Source organism: Marmota flaviventris, chromosome 15, assembly GCF_047511675.1.
Source record: "Marmota flaviventris isolate mMarFla1 chromosome 15, mMarFla1.hap1, whole genome shotgun sequence".
Taxonomy (NCBI): Eukaryota; Metazoa; Chordata; class Mammalia; order Rodentia; family Sciuridae; genus Marmota; species Marmota flaviventris.
Genome location: NC_092512.1, coordinates 44,413,405 through 44,435,694, shown reverse-complemented (window position 1 = coordinate 44,435,694; position 22,290 = coordinate 44,413,405). Strand labels below are relative to the sequence as shown.

Below are 22,290 nucleotides of genomic sequence, written 5' to 3'. Positions count from 1 at the left end.
TAGGCCCTTTCATAAGCACTCAAGTTAGCAACTTACTTAATCTATGAACAGCTACTTGAAGTAAGGATTTTTATTAGCATTTTCATTTTACAGATGGAGAAGTCATACTTATAAAATTTCCCAAAGTTACACGTATTTACTGTCAGAATTGATATCTGAACCTAGAAGTAGTCTAACTCATAGCATGTTATATTGCCCTGGGGTGGTCAGAAAAACTGGAGAATTCAAAATTCTGTGGCAACCCATAGGGATCTTCTTAGGAAAGGTGTACAGAGGAATTGATCAAGAAATTGGAAAAGAACTCACTTTCATCAAGTTTGAACTTAAATACTTGTGATTTTAGATATTAGATTTTATAACATTTCTTTTTCTTGTTTTCTGACATAGGGGATTTGTCATCTTAAAAATCTAAGGATTCTAGACATAGCTGGAAATACTATTCAGATATTTCCACCAGGAGTAAGTAAAATCAACTTCTATTATAATTGAAAATAATTTTGTTGATGCTATTGGGAATAGAAAAATATGGGCAGCCAGTAAAAGCTGCAGTAACTGGAACCTTGAAGTATACAAATGACTCAAAGATTTGCTTTGTTCTTGAATTTCAAAACCTGTTCTTATGATTCTTTGTATTCCGTGCCTGCTGAATTTATTTGAACAAAATGAATTCTGATTGCTATCATAAATATTTTAATATATCAGTTATGATTACATTTTTTGGTGGTTACTTATTGCTTTTGATCACCTCATTTTTTTTTTGAAAACTAGTACTTTACAGGGCATAAATTTTTATCCCTTGTAGTTAGTCCAAAGATGACACTTTTGTTAGTTGTTTTTAAGCTAAACCATGAAAATGCACTTTTTTTTTTTCCATTTGAAAGTGAAGTTTGAACTTGTTTTATTTCAATAACTGAGAAACACTTTGTTTGATAACTTTTAACTTTTGGGATAGAAATGCTAGTTTTTCCTTTTGTGTGTGTGTGTGTGTGTGAGTTTGTGTGTGTGTGTGTGTGTGTTTGAGTGAACTTACTTGAACATTCAAGGTGATAATCAGAAGTCCATTAATCCAGGGGATGCTCTATAAATAGCTGTTGATCTACTTTTTTTTCTGATTGATTGAATACAAATTGAGGTTTTCTTTATCACCCATGAGAAAAGTGAATGATTCAAATATGAAAAAAATGTGTGTATGTGGTGTGTATGTATGTACATATAAGCACATATACTTAAGAAAATCTAATATTTACCATTTAAACCACCTTCAGTGTATAATCTGTGACACTAAGTACTTTCCCCAACTAAAATTCTTTGTCCATTAGACATTCCCCATTCCCTTTGTAGCACCCGGGATAGAGTTCTCTATACATGGTTTAAAATAATTACCTTTTAAAAATAAGACTTTTTCCCCTCCTCTGGAAACCACCATTCTACTTTCTGTCTCTATTAACTTGACTATACTAAGCATCACATGTAAGTGTAGTCATATGACACTTGTCCTTTTGTGACTTATTTCATTTTTTATTATTTCAAAATGTCTCTAAAATTTATCCATGCTATAACATGACAGAATTTCCTTCCTTTTTGAGGCCGAATAACATTTAGTTGTATGTAGATACCCTGTTTTGTCTTCATTTATCTGTGCATGGACAACTGGGTTGTTTCTACCTTTTGGTCATTGTGACTAATGCATGTATGAACAGAGGCATACAAATATTGGTTGTAGTTTGTACTTTCAATTCCTCTGTGTACATTCTCAGATGTAGTATTACTGAATTACTAATTCCATGTTTAATTTTTTAAGGGTTTATTACATTGCTTCCAAAACTTACAGTTTTGAATACGTAGGAACAGTTGGATGTTGTTAATGTGGACCTGGTTAATCCCAGGTTTGTATTCATCCTGTGGTCTTAATTTAACTCTCTGTACCTGGGATGCCTCCCTGACTTCCAGTGGAGCCTTCTGGTGCCACTTCTTCCATGGGACCACTGCAGTTTGGATCTCATAATGGAATGAGTCTTTACAAGTCTGTCTTTTATTAGACGGTACGCTCCACCAAGAAGGAATGCATTTAAAAAAAACTTTTATCCAAAAGAATCTTGAATATCAACACCATATATATTTCTTAAATGAATAAATTTAAATAATTTTCTTTAACTATACTCAGTATTCACCTTAGTGGTGCTGTTAATTAACTGTTTCTTCTACAAAGTGATTCTGTACTCACAATTTTGATGAAACACCATGAGTTGGGTTCCAAAAATTTAAAATAATTGGGTCAGTTTTGCCTTTATAGCACCTATTTCAGAAATTTTAATAAGCACTCTAAAATAAGATAGTCTATAAACTTATCTGAGTTTGGTGCAAAAATAATTCACTTCAAAATTTTTCTAAATGATTTTTCTTTTTTAAAAAAGTAATAATTTGCTTCAAATTATTTTGAAGAAATTGGTGCAAAATTGTTTTCCCACATTTGATAGATGGGAGTTACTAATGGAACAAATGACAAACATAGAGGAATGAATGAATGTAGGCCATGAGCATCAGTGAAAGTAAGTTTCAAAGTGATGGCAATGAACTCTAAAAACATTGACATGTTTTTTAGGTAGAATAGTAGAGAAATGAAGAACATGGACTCTGGAATCATACATACATAGGTTTAAAGGCTTAATTTCTCATTAGCTAAATTTTAATCTCAAATAAGTTGCTTAACTTCTGAGATGCTGTTTTCTCATCTATTAAATGGGTATATTAAACAACTAACTTCGTAAGGTTATTAAGTCAGATAATGCTTATAAATCATTTTGTACATCATTATCCACAGAAGGGAAACTGTTATTATTATAAGTTGCATATAAAAATATACCAATACTCAAATGTTAATCAGTAATATGTAATTAAAGCTATCTTTCACTGTCTACTGGTGATAATAGGAGGCATTAACCTTGTATAGTACATTTTAGATTTTTTTTACTATAAAAATATTCAAACATACATAAAGCAGGATTGAAGTGAAAATCTATGTACCCTTTACTTTGAAGCATACTTTAATTCCAAGACTTGAAACTGTTTTGTGCAGAATTATCTTTACATGGTTTATTTTATTGCCTTACAATTGCTCCCTCTTAAAAAGATAGATCTTTATAGAGGATTATTTAACAATTTTATGACCTAAAATTTGTTGTGCCACTTGGAAAATGCAATTATTTTACAGAAGTATATTTTTTTTATTCACAACAGCTTTTATATAACCGAGACTGAATCAGGACTTTTGTATAAAAGTGTACATTAAGTGGAAATCTCTAACAAGAAATGGGACATTATAAATACTTGTTTATATGCAATGACTCTAAAATCTTTTTGGATTATTTAATTATGGAGAAAATTCTGCCATGCATCACATAGTAAAGTTATTGTTTTGGAATTAAATTGGCTCCTTTTTACCACTTAATTAGATGTAGTGTGTCAAGACTTCTCCTTTTTTCCTTTATTTTTTTTAAAGTTTTAAATATTATATAAATAATGTATCCTCCTTAACATTTCAAGCAATACAAAAAATATGGAATAAAAATGAAAGTCTTCATTCCAGGACTTCTCCATGTGTATGATTTTAGAAATGTCTGCTAAAACAGTTTTTAAAATATTATAATGTGTATTCTGTTTTAATTTTTTCATTGCTGCAATCAAAAGACCTGAAAAGAGTAATTTTAAGGAGGAGAAGTTTACTCTGGGGCTCATGGTTTCAAAGGTCTCAGTCCATAGATGGCCAACTTTATTCTATAGGGTCTGAGATGAGTCAGAACATCGTGGTGGGATCATGTGGTGGAAGAATATGGCTCAGGGCATTGCACCAAGAAGCAGAGAGAGCTCTGCCCAACAAGGACAGACTATATACCCCAAAAGCACCCTCAATGACCCAACTCTTTCAGCCATATGTTGCCTAGAGTTAACATCTGGTTAATCCCTATCCAGGGATTAATTCACTGATTGGCTTAAAGCACTCATAACCCAATCATTTCACCTTTAAAACTTCTTGCATTTTTTCACACATGAGATTTTGGGGGATACCACATAACTAAACCATAACAGTTTCATTATATTCAATTTTCAAGTATATTTTTTTCTTTCTGAAAAAGTACTATCCAAATATTCAAAAGATGCCATCTACTATTGAGAGAAGCCAAAACTCAGGTTGATTTGATCTGATTTATCAGCACACAATTTTAGTACATTCTCAATTCTTCACATAAAGTTATTTGTTATCTAATTCCTTTCTAAGACACAAAAAATTTTTCACCTTAATAGTTTGCAAAGTGTCCTCTGGTTCTTGGATGAATAGGTATTGTTAAGATTTATTTTAAGATAATTATTGTCTTTCTACTCATTTAGCTTGCTTATCTTTCCATGTCTCTAGTAAGTAGAAAGCTTACTGGAAGCTTTTATAGAAATAATTCATTCATTGTACAAAATGTAGAAAATAAATAAAAATAGGAAGAATAAAATGCTGTTTTACTCAGCTTTGTTTGCTGTTATGGCTTAAAGACCCAAGCAGCACAATTACAGAGGAGGAATAGTTTATTCGAGGGCTCACAGTTTCAGAGGTCTTATCCACAGAAGGCCAGCTCCATTCCTCAGGGTTCAAGGTGAGGCTGGACATCATGGAGGGAGAGTGTGACAGAGGGAAGCAACTGACATCATGGTGATCATGAAGCAGAGAGAGAGAAACTCCACTTGCCAGTTACAATTATGTACACCAAAGCCATACCCTAATTTCCACCTTCTCCAGCCATACACTACTACTTCATTTACCACTCAGTTAATTTACCTTCATTTACCACTCAGTTAATCCCTATCAGGGGATTAAATCACTGATTGGGCTAAGACTCTTAAAATCTGATCATTTCTCCTCTGAACCTTCTTGCATTGTCTCACATGTGAGCTTTTGGGGGACAACTCATATCCAAACCATAACAAATGCTAAGTGCTTTTAAATTTACCTCTCAGTGGTAACACTGATATTTTCTTCAAGCATCTTATTTTCATAAGTTCACTTTAAAAATAAAATGGAGAGTACACTTTATAAAAGTATGTTTTTGTTTATCTTATTGTTTTAACATTATATATGGAACATTTTCTTTAATCAAATATTTTTCAAATAATTGATTTTTAATCACTAGATTTATCATATGTTTACTTTTCCTTACATTTTAACTTATTACTGGAGTTAAATTATGTTTTGAATGAACAAACTTTGAAAAAAGAGTGGTCTGAAATACAGTGTCTTTTATTTGCATTTTTCTTTGGGAGAGTAACAGTAGCAAAATGTGGCCTGTGGTGGACAGTGGATAGTCTATGGAAATACTCTTAGTTGTTTAGTTAGTACAGGAAACATGGATCCTTGGTATATTAGTGTTTCACAAATACTATAACATAGTACATTAATTGGGACTTAAAGTAATATGCCTCTACTTTACTGTCTTGAAAGGATGTAAGATCTTAGATTTTGCTTTACTTTTTTTTTTAGATGATCATCTTAGCTTATTATATCTGCAAAGATTGTTTCTAAATAAGGTCACATTCTGAGGTTCTGGGTAGACATAAATTTGTAGGAGGACACTATTTAATCCTTTACTTTGGTAGAATATTGAATTTTTTATATTCTATTTAGTATCAGTCTATGTAATATATACAAATTTTCTGTGTGAGGCTTATATAAAAAATAAATTCAACAAATATTGAGTATCTCCTCTGTGATTATCTCTCTCTAAAGTGCTGAGCTTGAAGATTTGAAGAACTCCCACCCCTGTGGGACTCTGGGGAGGCAAGAATTATGAATGTTGCTCTGGAGGAACTTTGGGATTCATGTTGAGGAAGTCTCTGGAAATTGAAGTGGGCCCAGGAGAGATCACAAAATAGAGATAAATACAGAAATTTAAAATTAGAAAAATTAGACAAAGTGACATTAATTAGCTTGGAGAAAGAAGGGGAGTAAGTAGGTAATAATGTCATTGCAGAGTTCAAAGGGAGAAATTGTCTAGTTGCCCTCATAACTTTTAACAATGGGGAAATAAAAACATATGGTTATTTACTGCTGAAGAGCTTTGGATAGGGTATTACTGAGACTTCTGGGAGGAAAGGGTTATCAGTCTCTCTCTTTGGATTCTAAAGTAAGGGCTAGGACATTCAGTCTTTGAAGAAGTTATGAGTCAGTCATTTCAACAGGGATAAAAACGAAGTACTGAGTTTTTTTAGTTCCTTTGAAACAATTTTTAAATACATATTTTCTTTCTCTGGCTCCTCTTTCCCCCAGGAGCCCAGTTATTTTCCAAACTGCAATCATTTGAAGAAGTTGAGCTGACAAAAGTGAGAAAAGGTTTAATGATCATCACCAGGGGGCATTGTGAGATTTGTCTTTGATGCAAAGTTCATTACAAAATATCATATATAAAACTTCACATTTCAATAACGGTCTCAGAATCCTCCATTAGCAATCTATCTAGCCACCTGAACTATTCTGACCACTTTTCAGATAGATAGAGAAATGGCATTGAAAGTTATCATTCTGGATAACTCTGCAATTATCTAGTTATTTGCAATTTTGCAAAACAATTTTGCATGTTATAAAATCTATTGATATTGGATAATCCTTTGAAGAGACAGGTCCTATTATTAGTATTTGAAGCTCCAGAGAAGTAGGTTGCCTCAAGCAGTTGTCGTCAAACTTGAGTGCACATTAGAATCCCTTGGATGGCTAATTAAAATCCAGAAGGCTGGGCCCCACTCCCAGAGTTTCTGAGTCAGTAGGCTGGGAAGCCCAAGCACTTAGATTTCTATTAAGTTCTTAGGTGATACTGAGGCTGCAAGTCTGGGGACCACACGTGGAGAACCACTAGGCTGAATAACAAAGCAATGAAGACTTCATTGCAAGCTCAGACCTCCTCCTGTCTTAGCACACAGCTTTGGAGGAATCTATTCTTTGTCTCAGAAGTAATAAGAAGGGCAGTTTCTGTTTTTCTGCACAAACAAATAAGACATTTCTTTTTATCTCAGTGGGAGTTTGCATTCAGAGAAATTCACTGTGTCCTTGACTAAAATGATACTCAAAGAACATTTCTTGAACAATGGAATTCTTTTACACTGCGAAAAATGCTTTACCTAGAAACTGAAATTTTGGTATGTGAAAACAAGGGATGTCTACACAGTTGGAAGCTGAGATTTTTATGTTGCTTAATGGAGTTAGCTTACTCCTTTTAGCCATATTATGGATGTATTTATTGCCTATATGCCATTGAAAAAAAATTTGTTAAAAGTTTACTTATTTGTTTAAGTTGTGTATATCCTCCTGACTCATTCTGGGCAGATCATATGACTTAAGAAATTTATCGATGTCTTCACTATCTTCTATTTTATTGGAGTATAAGGTTTCAAAATAATTTCTAATTATCTTCTGTATTTCTGTAGTGTCTGTTGTGATATTGCCTTTTTCATCCCGTATGCTAGTAATTTGGGTTCTCTCTCTTCTTCTCTTCCTTAGCATGGCTAAGAGTCTGTCGATCTTATTTATTTTTTCAAAGAACCAACTTTTGGTTTTGTCAATCTTTTTCAATTGTTTCTTTTATTTCAATTTCATTGATTTCAGATCTGATTTTAATTATTTCTTGCCTTCTGCTGCATTTGCTGTTGATTTGCTCTTCTTTTTCTAGGGCTTTGTGATGTAGTGTGAGATCATCTATTTGTTGGCTTTTTCGTTTTTTGAGGAATGAACTCCATGCAATGAATTTCCCTCTTAGAACTGCTTTCATTGTGTCCCATAGATTTCGATATGTTGTTTATATGTTTGTTTATTTTTGTGTTTTCATTTATCTCTAAGAATTTTTAAATTTCCTCCTTGATGTCTTCTGTAACCCATTGTTCATTCAGTAGCATATTGTTCATTCTCCAAGTGATGTAGGAATTTTTCTTCCTTATTTTATCATTGATTTCCAATTTCATTCCATTATGATTGGATAAAATGCATGGTAATATCTCTACTCCTTTATATTTGTTAAGAGTTGCCCTATGGCATAATATGTGGTCTATTTTTGAGAAGGATCCATGTGCTGCTGAGAAAAAAAAGTGTATCCGTTTGATGATGGTTGATATATTCTATATATGTCAATTAAGTCTAGGTTATTAATTGTGTTATTGAGTTCTATAACTTCTTTATTCAACTTTTGTTTGGAAGATCTGTCCAGTGGTGAGAGAGGTGTGTTAAAGTCACCCATAATTATTGTGTTGTGGTCTATTTGTCTTTTGAACTTGAGAAGAGTTTGTTTGATGAACATAGCTGCACCATTATTTGGGGCATATATATTAATGATTGTTATGTCTTGTTGGTGAATGGTTCCCATAGTGTCCTTCTTTATCCCTTTTGATTAACTTTGGCTTGAAGTCAACTTTATTTGATATGAGTATGGACATCCTTGCTTGCTTCCGAGGTCCATGTGAGTGGTATGATTTTTCCCAACCTTTCACCTTCAGCCTGTGTATGTCTTTTCCTATCAGATGAGTCTCCTGTAGGCAGCATATTGTTGGATCTGTTTTTTAATCCAGTCTACTAGCCTATGTCTCTTGATTGGTGAGTTTAAGCCATTAACATTTAGAGTTACTATTGAGATATGGTTTGTACTTTCAGCCATGTTTGTTTATTTTTGTTATTTAACTTGACTTGGTTTTCCTTTTTGATTAGTTTTTCCTTTACTGTACTACCTCCCTCTGCTGGTTTTCATTGTTGTTTTGAATCCCTTTCTCTCACCATGCACAAAGATTAACCCAAAATGGATCAAGGATCTAGGAATCAAACCAGAGACTCTGGATCTAATAGAAGAAAAAGTTGGCCCTAATCTCCATCACGTGGGGTCAGGCCCCAAATTCCTTAATAAGACACCTATAGCACAAGAGTTAAAATCAAGAATCAACAAATGGGATGAATTCAAACTAAAAAGTGTTTTCTCAGCAAGAGAAATAATGTGTAAGGTGAATAGGGAGCCTACATCCTGGGAACAAATTTTTACCCCTCACACATCAGATAGAGCTCTAATCTCTAGAGTATACAAAGAACTCAAAAAGTTAAACAACAACAAAAAAAATAAATAACCCAATTAACAAATGGGCCAAGGACCTGAACAGACACTTCTCAGAAGAGGATATACAATCAATCAACAAATACATGAAAAAATGCTCACCATCTCTAGCAATCAGAGAAATGCAAATTAAAACTACTCTAAGATACCATCTCACTCCAGTAAGAATGGCAGCCATTATGAAGTCAAACAACAAGTGCTGGCTAGGATGTGGGGAGAAGGTACACTCATACACTGCTGGTGGGACTGCAAATTGGTGCAGCCAATTTGGAAAGCAGTATGGAGAGTCCTTGGAAATCTGGGAATGGAACCACCATTTGACCCAGCTATTCCCCTTCTTGAACTATACCCAAAAGACCTAAAAAGAGCATACTACAGGGACACAGCCACATCAATGTTTGTAGCAGCACAATTCACAGTAGCTAGACTGTGGAACCAACCTAGATGCCCTTCAATGGATGAATGGATAAAAAAAATGTGGCATTTATACACAATGGAGTATTACTCAGCACTAAAAAATAACAAGATCATGGCATTTGCAGGGAAATGTATGGCATTAGAGAAGATTATGCTAAGTGAAGTTAGCCAATCCCTAAAAAACAGAGCCCAAATGTCTTCTCTGATATAAGAGGGGCGACTCAAAATGGGATAGGGAGGACGAGCATGAGAAGAAGATTACCACTAAATAGGGAAGAGAGGTGGGAGGGAAAGGGAGGGAGAAGGGGAATTGCATGGAAGAAGAAAGGAGACCCTCATCATTATACAGATTACATGTATGATGATGTGAGGGGAAATAAAAAAAGAAGTGTGTCACATTAGATTGGGTAGAGAGAAGTGATGGGAGGGGAGGGGAAGCGAAGGGGGGATAGAAAGGACAGCAGAATAAAACAGACACTAGTAATGCTGTATGTATATACGTGACTGTATGGCCAATGTGATTCTGCAACTGTACACTCAGAATAATGAGAAATTATACCCCATTTGATTCAAATGTATGATATGTCAAGATCATTGTACTGTCATGTGTAACTAATTAAAACAAATAAAAAAATTAAAAAGTTTACTTATCAGTCAATCTAAAAATAGAAGTTTTTTTTTTCTTTGCATGTAATTTTAATGCTAAATTTCATTTTGAAGAAATTTTGGGAAAGCCAATCTTCACCATGTTTTTTATTTATTTTGTGGTGTTGGGAAGGCCTCATGCATGCCAGGCAAGTGCTCTATCACTGAGCTACATCTCCAGTCCTTTTTAAAGTTTTCATTTGGAGCTAGAGTCTCACTAAATTGCCCAGGCTGACCTCAAACTTGCAATCCTCCTGTCTTTGCTTTCTGAGTAGCTGGGATTATAGGTATGTGCCCCCATATCTGGCTCTGTTATGAATTTTTGTCTTGATAAAGTGCCCCATTTACATTGGCTGGTTGTAGTTTGGAAATGAAACTGAGGTTTAGCTGAAACATTTACATGGATACAGATCAATGTGACATCTTACAAGAAGAGCTTTGCTGAGAATGGACTTGAAAAATGTGCTTTAAAGAGATATAAATCATAACTAGTACTACTTTTACACAGTTGCTGCTTTCTTTCATTTTCAGATTCATTATATTAATGTTCCTTTGAATTTCTGGCTTCCATAAAAAGATCCTGTGTCAAAGTCAAGAATCTTAAGTATTTGTATATCCCTAATGTTTGCAGGCACATAGTATTTTTGTAAAAAAAAAAAAAAAAAACAGAAAAAAAGTCTCATGCAATGGTGTTGTCATGAGAAAAATTATGCTTGGACTATTTATGGGAAATAATAGTTATAGCACCTATTCTGTTTCATCAATGCCCTCCCTTTTTCCTTCAAGAATTCTTTAATGTTACTATAAATCAAATTTGAGAATAGTGAAAACATTTTTCTCTTTTACAGTATGAGAAATACAGGAGGGGAAAAAAAATGCAATGACTTTCCCAGAAACACAAATCATTTGAAGAGTGAAGATTTGAATTCACTGTTCCCAAACAAAAATCAATTTTGCCTCACTTAACAGTTTCCCAGTTTTGTGACCTTCGACATATAAACCAATTCCACTATGTCTCATCTTTTTTTTCTCTGTATGTTGGAGATATTAATAACACTTGTATCATAACATTGTTGGGAAAGTGTCTGACACAGCAGTTGGTGGTTAGCAAAAATAGAATGAATAGATAATGAAATGAGATAAGTTATATAGATCCTTTACCAGTGTCTTGGCACATGATGTTTATTAAATGTTAGTCTCATTTTAAGGATTGATCTGAGCTACCTGTCACTCAACCCATCTCCAATTCATAGTTGTATTTGTAGGATTTCAAAACCATATGATCACCTGCATGATTCTATCGTGTAACCATTGATCTGTGACGAGCGCATAAGGGGAGCACAGCCTTGCTAGCATGCTATGCTTCCTATCCTCCATGATCTCTTCCCTGAGTAGTTGTTCCATGTTATTTTTCTCTGCAAACCCATTTACATTCATTTGATTTACCTTGATTATGTAACAATAGAGAACCTACAAACTATCACCCTTTCCCCAAGATCTTCACGTTTGATTCTCTGTTTATTTCTGTCTTATCCCGCCCTTCTCAATTTCTGATTTCTAGATCATATTTCTTTAAAAACAGGCCCTTCATCACTGATTTCCATTTGTCTTTGTCACTTTATTTGACTTGTTTCCTACTAATTATCCTGAGGTCCCTTCTTTTCTTTGATACATTTAGTTTGAAGTGACTTCTCTATTCATAGCAATGCTGACTGATTTTGACTCACTGAAGTCTAAGCACACCTTGTTATAGTGTTATATTATAGTGTTCTTGACTGCAGATTCTGGGCTGACATGTATTATAGTATAGACTCTAGTTTGCTGTCATCTCTGCTTGATCCTTGTCTAATTCAGAATGCTTAAGTATTTTACAAATGCTTCCAGGGTCTTGTTATTTTATCTTTTTGTCTTTAATACAAAGCCAAGTGAAGAAAGCCATTTTATATTTGAATGACTCTTCCATTTCCAAATGGCCTCACCTGCCTTCGACAGAGTAGTTTCCATGTCTAAGCAGTTATACACAAACGTGCATGTTCACAAGGCATTCCTAGGGAGACCATTTAGTTTTGGATTAAGAGAAGCACTCCTGTAAAATTGAACACATGGAGAGTGACAATGACAAATTTCATCTTGTCCATGATCAAATATATCTTTAAGTGGTCCAGAAAGCACATTGTGGGGTAAAAGCCCTTTGGGAAAATGAAACAGTATCATTTTGCAAAAACTTCTTTGAAAACTTTAAAAACTCCTTTGCAAGACAGTTAAGAAGAGCCTCAAAAATTAAAAGTGCAACACAGCAAAATGTGTGGAAAGCTGCAGCCAAGAACACCCCCAAACATCTCCACAGTCTAGTGATTTTGACTGAGGTATACATTTCGCTCAGAGAGTCCCGAGAAATTCTAGTTGTCTACTTCATCCCATTTGCTATTCTGCTTCTCTTGAGTAACAATATTAAAGATCCACTTTGTTCTTGTTCCCATATTGATAGTTTATTTTCTGTCTCTGTTGAATATTAAGGAAAACTCTTACCCTAGCCTTGAAACTCATTAAATGCCTTTCTAAAATTTGACCTTGATTTGAAAATGGTTATTTTTCTTTGGTTGTCAATGCTGCCTTCAGTGGCTGAGTTTATTAGGAGACATACATTTAGAACAACATTAAGTGACCTTTAAGAAAATGGGACACAAGCCAATGCTTTCCTAATGGAAACCCCTTGTGGGCTCTGTGGTTTTATGTAAAGTGATGTAAGCTTAGCTAATATAGAATTAGCGAGTTCCAAAACTTGACTAAATCCTTTCCCTGTCACTACTTTTATGAGAATGAGATCATGTTTTCTGCTGTTTCTTATTTGGGGGTGGGTAAAGAGGACAGTGTTGAATGATATGTTATTGCTTCTTTTACTATACTAATTCTAAAATTTCACAAGATAGATTTTTTGAAATGAAAAGCAAAGAGAAAATTTATAAAATATTATTCTGATGCAGTGCTGATTTTTTTTTTTTTTTTTTGGTAAAACTCTGGTTTAAAAATTGAGTGCCAAATTAAGTTAGGGGGTATGACTATTTTTCTCTGCTTAGCTAAATTAAATAATCTAGATTCTGACTTTCCATTTGTATATGTGATCTTATTGAAATTGAAGACAGTCTAGAGTTGGGTGCCTATAAAATTTATGTGCTGCAAAAGGACCCCATGCCACATGGTACGGTGGTTGGTGAAGAGTGTTTAGCTATTACCAATTAAACACTTGGAAATTTCACTCTTCCAGCCAAGTAGTTAATGGTCTGATGATTCTGGAGATAAGAGGGACCTGATGATTCAGGAGATGAAAGGAGATTCCAAGATTTAAATAATACCCATTTTGTTTCTTGAGAGAATAGAAGGACATGGTTATTTGTTCAGAGTCAGAATGTCTGTCCTTTTGCCTTGTCATACAAGAAGAGTTCAAACAATTACAAAACCAGAGTCAGTAGTTTTCGGAGAACAAGCATAGAAACAAATGAAAAATATAATAAAGAGTGGCTTGGGGGCTTGAGGATGTAGCTCAGTGGTATAGCATTTGCATAGGAAGTGTCCTTGGGTTTGATCCCTAGCACCACAAACAATAATTAAAAATCAATCAATCAACCAGCCAATCAAGAGTGGATCTGATTGATATTCAGTAATGTGGCTCTCCTGCTGTCTGTTTATTGATCTTCATTTAGATACTGAGTTCCCTCTCTCTCACCACCCCTCCCTAAGTCAGCCGCATGAAGATAAGGATTTTGTTTCATTTCATTGACGAATTCTAAACACAGAGCTCCATGCCTGACACAGAGTAGGCACCCAGTAAATACTTGATGAATGAATGGATAGACAGATGGGAGGATGGGTAAATGGATGGGTGAATATGAATTTTATATAACAAACATGACTGCTTTTCTATGTCTGAAAAATCGAAACTGATTTGTGGCTGTCAGTAATAAAAAAAAAAGATTGGTTCAAGGAAATGGTTTTCAACTGGGAAAGATTTTTGTACCCTAGGGTATTTGGCAGTATCTGGAGACATTTTTGGTTATCTAAATTGAGGAGTGGTACTACTGGTATCCAGGGGAAGAGGCTAGAAATCCTGCTAAACATTTTGTAATACATAGGATAGTCTACCCTAAAAAAAGTATTATCTACCCTAAAATGTCAGTTTTGAGCCAGGTGTGGTGGCACTTACCTGTAATCCCAGTGGCTCTGAAGGCTGACGCAGGAAGATTGTGAGTTCAAGGCCAGCTTCAGCAAAAGTGAGGCACTAAGCAATTTAGTGGACCCTGTCTCTAAATAAAATACAGAATGGGGCTGGGGATGTGGCTCAGTCGAGTGTCCTTGAGTTCAATCCCTGGTACCCCTGCCCCCAGCAAATGTCAATTTTGAGTTTGAGAAACCCTAGTTTAAGCTTTGTTTCCCAGAGCTTATGAAATAGATTTTCAGATGCATAAGCATCAGAAAAGGTGATCATTAAAATTTTGATACCTTGCTATGTACTAATATATTCAGAATTATTGCTAATAATGTTTTGGGTTTGAAGTTATTTTTTTTCTGATATCAGTGCAGCTATATTAGCTGTATTTTGGCTAATGTTTGTATGATATAGCTGTTATCTCTCCTTTACTTTCAACCTTTCTATATCCTGGCATTTTAGATGTATCTCTTAAAAATAGCACATGACTCTTCATTTTAAAAAATACAATATGATAATTTTTGTCTTTAAGTTGAAGCATTCAGTTCATCATAATTTAACATAATTTTAGATTTATTTGGAGCTAACCCAATATCTAACTATGTATTTTAAGTTTGATCTATTTGTTCTGAGTTCACTTTTCTCTTCTTTTGTAGTGATTGGATATTTTTATGATTTCATTTTAAAAATCTTAGTAAAAATTTTATACAATTTACTGTTTTTAACTATCTTAAAAATTTAAAAAGTTCTTCCTTGCTTTATGAGGATAATTAATTTATACTTATGCCCTCATCCTAGAAAATGAAAGAACTATAAATCTATTTACCTGCTCCCATTCTACAATGTTTTCTGTTGTATATTATAATTTTTTGTAATTTAAAAAATTATTCTTTTGCAAGATGGCATTCATTTAGATTTATCATCAGTTTTACTATTTTCATTGCTATTTATTTCTTCCTGTGTCTATGATCTTTCTTTTGGAATTCTACATTTGCCTCTAGCTCAAACTACATTCTTTAGTCTTTTAATTATTATTTTTTTGCAATGAGTCAACTTGTAGTTCATTATCCTAGTTTTTATTCGATTTAAACCCTAGCTTTATTCTCTAAGAAAAATTATAAATTGACAATATCATACGTTACCACATTCAAAATTTCATTGTGCTAACTTCTAGCTTCCAGCTTCTAGCCTCCATTGTTGCTGCTGAGAGGTCTGCTGTCCATCTTGGTCCCATGCTCAAAACATTAGCATGTTTTTCCCCTGTAGGTAATCTGTTTTTCTTTTCATGGAAGCTTTTAAGATTTTCTCATGGTCCTCTATATTATATATTTCATTTATGATAACTCTAGTTATAAATTTCATTTTACCTTTTTTTTTTGCCTGTAGTTTATTGGCTGCTTAAATATGTGGAATCAATGCTTTCCATTATTTTTGAAAAGTTTTTAGTCATTGTCTTTTCCTATATTGCTTCTGCTTCCCCCATTCTCCTTTTGTAACTAACTTTATACCTTCTCACTATATATTTTTTGCACCTTACCTTTTTTGTGTGTGGGAGGGTGAGGGTACTGAGAAATGAACTTGGGGCACTCAACCACAGAGCCACATCCCCCTGCCCTATTTTGTATTTTATTTAGAGACAGGGTCTCACTGAATTGCTTGGTGCCTCCCCGTTGTTGAGGCTGGCTTTGAACTCAAGATCCTTCTGCCTCAGTCTTCTGAGCTGCTGGGATTACAGATGTGCGCCACCATGCCCCTTATCTTTTCTCTGCTCTATTTTCCATCCTTTTGTGTTTCTTTGCTTCATTCTAGAGATGTTCTCCTGATACATTTTACAATTGGATAGTTTACTTCTTAGCTGTGTGAATGCATTTGTTAAATCCATTCATTAGGTTACTTATTTCAGTTTTATTCAGTGTACAATTTCTGGTTGGTTCTTTTTCAAATATACTATTTTTAATATTTTTTCAATTGTTTCTTGAAAAATTTAAACTTGGCTTTTAATTGATGATCATGCTAAATGTACTGATTTTAATGTTTGAGTCTATAAATCCAGTATTTCTGAGTACATTTTAGGCCATTTCTGTTGTCTGCTTATTAGTGTAGTTTCATTCATCCATATCAGTCAGAGTTATCCAGAGGAACCCTATTCAAGCCAAAGCACCATCTTTTTTTCTTATATAGTTGATTATCTTTGACTTTACCTTGGACATTGTAATTAAAAATATTTTTGAAAAAAAATTTTCAGTCTCAGATGAGGTGAATAACTAGAGATGTTTTCATATGATTTTTTGCATGAAAAAGTAATATAGCATCACTTTAATTCAATGGAGACATTACTTACATGGTATCAATTTAATCCAATTTCAACGTTCAAGGAAAACCTAGAAGATTTGACACTGGGCTGCTATCTATGGGGGCCTGGATGATTTCTGATGTACCCTTAATTCTAAGTTGAAAACACCTTTTAGTCCCACAGAACCAAATTGACTCCAAAGGTGAGACATATTCTTTATATATCTGTTTGCTCCTAAATTTTATCTAGACTGTTCCTGATGATCTTTTAAAACCTTGATGATCTTATGAAGATTTTAATGTATGTTTTACTAAAGTTTACTCGGAGGTATGTCTGAATTAACTTGATTTTTCATTTATTAGAATTGAAAGTACTTGATTAATTAAGACTCTAAGAAAATTGGAGTGACTTTATTCTGAAAAACCCATACTACTTCTTCAAGAATCAATGCATTTCTTCTTCTTTTCCTTAATGAAAATTCACCTCTAATCATTTCTAGTACTCTTCTACAAGTATCAAAACATTCTGACTCTAGCTCAAACTGTTCTCTTATTGATGTATAGGTCCCAGATCTGACTTTCTGACCAAGCAGTGTGGTGGTCTCCTTATTTCCTGCCTTTCAGGAAGAATAGTCTCCCCTTTGATCTTCGCACTGCTGGTTCTTTTGTATGATAAGGTCTCAACTCAGATATCAACTACTCAGAATGGTCTTTCCTGATCAACCAATCAAATAACCATCACTCTATTATATTACATTAAACTTTTTTTCCCTAGAAGTTATTACTATTTAACTTTCTTTGTTTATTTGCTTATTATTTATATGTATCCATCCTTCATTTTTTATCACCAATAAAATACAAGTTATCATGAGAACAATATATATGTTTTTATTTTTTATTAGAAATTTATAGTTATTCATAGTAGTTGAGTTCATCCTGATAAACTCATACATGCATGGATTTGATTTTAGTTTATGATCCCTTCTTTTTCCTTCCCATCCTCCCTCTCTTCCACCATTTTTCTTCCTTTACTCCACTAGACTTCCTTTTTCTGGTCTATTTATTTGTATTTGATTGGTTCTTTCTACATACATATAAAGGTGAAGTTCCCTGTGGTATATTTATATATGCACACGACATGATGTTTTAAGAATTCATTCTCATTGCCTCCCTTTACCCATCTCTTCACTCTGCCTCTTGATTTCCTCTACATTACTAATTTTCCCTTTATCTTTTTTTTTAATGAAACAGGTTTTTTTTAAATTTTTTTATTGTTGGTTGTTCAAAACATTACAAATTTCTTGATATATCATATTTCACACTTAGATTCAAGTGGGTTATGAACTCCCATTTCTACCCCATATACAGATTGCAGAATCACATCAGTTACACATCCATTGATTTACATATTGCCATACTAGTGTCTGTTGTGTTCTGCTGCCTTTCCTATCCTCTACTATCCCCCCTCCCCTCCCCTCCCCTCTTCTCTCTCTACCCCCTCTACTGTCATTCATTTCTCCCCCTTGTATTATTTTTACCTTTCCCCTCACTTCCTCTTGTATGTACTTTTGTATAACCCTGAGGGTCCCCTTCCATTTCTATGCAATTTCCCTTCTCTGTCCCTTTCCCTCCCACCTCTCATCCCTATTTAATGTTAATCTTCTTCTCCTGCTCTTCATCCCTACTCTGTTCTTAGTTACTCTCCTTATATCAAAGAAGACATTTGGCATTTGTTTTTTAGGGATTGGCTAGCTTCACTTAGCATAATCTGCTCTAATGCCATCCATTTCCCTGCAAATTCTATGATTTTGTCATTTTTAAATGCAGAGTAATACTCCATTGTGTATAAATGCCACATTTTTTTTTTATCCATTCGTCTATTGAAGGGCATCTAGGTTGGTTCCACAGTCTTGCTATTGTGAATTGTGCTGCTATGAACATCGATGTAGCAGTGTCCCTGTAGCATGCTCTTTTTAGGTCTTTAGGGAATAGACCGAGAAGGGGAATAGCTGGGTCAAATGGTGGCTCCATTCCCAGCTTTCAAAGAAATCTCCATACTGCTTTCCAAATTGGCTGCACCAATTTGCAGTCCCACCAGCAATGTACAAGTGTACCCTTTTCCCCACATCCTCGCCAGCACTTATTGTTGTTTGACTTCCTAATGGCTGCCAATCTTACTGGAGTGAGATGGTATCTTAGGGTGGTTTTGATTTGCATTTCTCTGACTGCTAGAGATGGTGAGCATTTTTTCATGTACTTGTTGATTGACTGTATGTCCTCCTCTGAGAAGTGTCTGTTCAGGTCCTTGGCCCATTTGTTGATTGGGTTGTTTGTTATCTTATTGTCTAATTTTTTATTGTTGGTTGTTCAAAACATTACAAATTTCTTGACATATCATATTCCACATTTTGATTCAAGTGGGTTATGAACTCCCACCTTCACCCCATACACAGATTGCAGAATCACATCAGTTACACATCCATTGATTTACATATTGCCATACTAGTGTCTGTTGTGCTCCGCTGCCTTTCCCATCCTCCCCCCTCCCCCCTCCCCACCTCTCCCCTCCCATCCCCTCCTCTCTCTCTACCCCCTCCACTGTATAACCCTGAGGGTCTCCTTCCATTTCCATGCAATTTCCCTTCTCTCTCCCTTTCCCTCCCACCTCTCATCCCTGTTAAATGTTAATCTTCTTCTCCTGCTCTTCCTCCCTACTCTGATCTTAGTTACTCTCCTTATATCAAAGAAGACATTTGGCATTTGTTTATTAGGGATTGGCTAGCTTCACTTAGCATTATCTGCTCTAATGCCATCCATTTCCCTGCAAATTCTATGATTTTGTCATTTTTTAATGCAGAGTAATACTCCATTGTGTATAAATGCCACATATTTTTTATCCATTCATCTATTGAAGGGCATCTAGGTTGGTTCCACAGTCTTGCTATTGTGAATTGTGCTGCTATGAACATCGATATAGCAGTGTCCCTGTAGCATGCTCTTTTTAGGTCTTTAGGGAATAGACCGTGAAGGGGAATAGCTGGGTCAAATGGTGGTTCCATTCCCAGCTTTCCAAGAAATCTCCATACTGCTTTCCAAATTGGCTGCACCAATTTGCAGTCCCACCAGCAATGTACAAGTGTACCCTTTTCCTCGCCAGCACTTGTTGTTGTTTGACTTCATAATGACTGCCAATCTTACTGGAGTGAGATGGTATCTTAGGGTGGTTTTGATTTGCATTTCTCTGACTGCTAGAGATGGTGAGCATTTTTTCATGTACTTGTTGATTGACTGTATGTCCTCCTCTGAGAAGTGTCTGTTCAGGTCCTTGGCCCATTTGTTGATTGGGTTGTTTGTTATCTTATTGTCTAATTTTTTGAGTTCTTTGTATACTCTGGATATTAGGGCTCTATCTGAAGTGTGAGGAGTAAAGATTTGTTCCCAGGATGTAGGCTCTCTATTTACCTCTCTTATTGTTTCTTTTGCTGAGAAAAAACTTTTTAGTTTGAGTAAGTACCATTTGTTGATTCTAGTTATTAACTTTTGTGCTATGGGTGTCCTATTGAGGAATTTGGAGCCCGACCCCACCATATGTAGATCGTAACCAACTTTTTCTTCTATCAGACGCCGTGTCTCTGATTTGATATCAAGCTCCTTGATCCATTTTGAATTCACTTTTGTGCATGGCGAGAGAAAGGGATTCAGTTTCATTTTGTTGCATATGGATTTCCAGTTTTCCCAGCACCATTTGTTGAAGATGTTATCCTTCCTCCATTGCATGCTTTTAGCCCCTTTATCAAATATAAGATAGTTGTAGTTTTGTGGATTGGTTTCTGTGTCCTCTATTCTGTACCATTGGTCCACCCGCCTGTTTTGGTACCAGTACCATGCTGTTTTTGTTACTATTGCTCTGTAGTATAGTTTGAAGTCTGGTATAGCTATACCGCCTGATTCACACTTCCTGCTTAGCATTGTTTTTGCTATTCTGGGTCGTTTATTTTTCCATATGAATTTCATGATTGCTTTCTCTATTTCTACAAGAAATGCCATTGGGATTTTGATTGGCATTGCATTAAACCTATAGAGAACTTTTGGTAATATCGCCATTTTGATGATGTTAGTTCTGCCTATCCATGAGCAGGGTATATTTTTCCATCTTCTAAGATCTTCTTCTATTTCTCTCTTTAGGGTTCTATAGTTTTCATTGTATAAGTCTTTCACCTCTTTTGTTAGGTTGATTCCCAAGTATTTTATTTTTTTTGAAGATATTGTGAATGGAGTGGTTGTCCTCATTTCCATTTCAGAGGATTTGTCGCTGATATACAGGAATGCCTTTGATTTATGCATGTTGATTTTATATCCTGCCACTTTGCTGAATTCATTTATTAGCTCTAATATTTTCTTTGTAGAGCCTTTTGGGTCTGCTAGGTATAGAATCATGTCACCTGCAAATAGTGATAATTTAAGTTCTACTTTTCCTATTTTTATGCCTTTAATTTCTTTCGTCTGTCTAATTGCTCTGGCCAGTGTTTCGAGAACTATGTTGAACAGAAGTGGAGAGAGAAGGCATCCTTGTCTTGTTCCAGATTTTAGAGGGAATGCCTTCAATTTTTCTCCATTCAGAATGATGCTAGCGTGAGGCTTAGCATAGATTGCTTTTACAATATTGAGGTATGTTCCTGTTATCCCTAGTTTTTCTAGAGTTTTGAACATAAAGGGATGCTGTACTTTGTCAAATGCTTTTTCCGCATCTATCGAGATGATCATATGGTTCTTATTTTTAAGTCTATTGATGTGGTGAATAACATTTATTGATTTCCGTATATTGAACCAGCCTTGCATCCCAGGGATGAATCCTACTTGATCATGGTGCACAATTTTTTTGATATGTTTTTGTATCCGATTCGCCAGAATTTTATTGAGGATTTTTGCATCTAGGTTCATTAGAGATATTGGTCTGTAGTTTTCTTTCTTTGAAGTGCCTTTGTCTGGTTTAGGTATCAGGGTGATGTTGGCCTCGTAGAATGAATTTGGAAGTTCTCACTCTTTTTCTATTTCCTGAAGTAGCTTGAAAAGTATTGGTATTAGTTCCTCTTTAAAGGTTTTGTAAAACTCTGCTGTATACCCATCCGGTCCTGGGCTTTTCTTAGTTGGTAGTCTTTTGATGGTTTCTTGTATTTCCTCAATTGATATTGGTCTGTTTAGGTTGTCTATATCCTCCTGACTCAATCTGGGCAGATCATATGACTTAAGAAATTTATCGATGCCTTCACTATCTTCTAATTTATTGGAGTATAAGGATTGAAAATAATTTCTGATTATCTTCTGTGTTTCTGAAGTGTCTGTTGTGATATTGCCTTTTTCATCCCGTATGCTAGTAATTTGAGTTCTCTCTCTTCTTCTCTTCGCTAGCATGGCTAAGGGTCTGTCGATTTTGTTTATTTTTTCAAAGAACCAACTTTTATTTTTGTCAATTTTTTCAATTGTTTCTTTTGTTTTGATTTCATTAATTTCAGCTCTTATTTTCATTATTTCTTGCCTTCTACTTCTTTTGCTATTGTTTTGCTCTTCTTTTTCTAGGATTTTGAGATGAAGTATGAGATCATTTATTTGTTG

The 22,290-nt window shown here is 34.8% G+C and overlaps 1 protein-coding gene across 2 annotated transcripts in view; it reads left to right on the top strand.

Annotated features, from left to right (window-relative positions):
- Positions 1-22,290, top strand: part of Lrrc69 (leucine rich repeat containing 69) — a 116,070-nt gene that overhangs the window by 38,835 nt on the left and 54,945 nt on the right. Inside the window, exon 5 of one of the 2 annotated variants that reach the window (XM_071602431.1) lies at positions 388-459. The exons of the other annotated variant lie outside the window; for it this stretch is intronic. Within the exon in view, the coding sequence (XP_071458532.1) occupies positions 388-459 (72 nt within the window). The remainder of the gene's footprint in view (positions 1-387; positions 460-22,290) is intronic. 2 annotated transcript variants of the gene reach the window in all.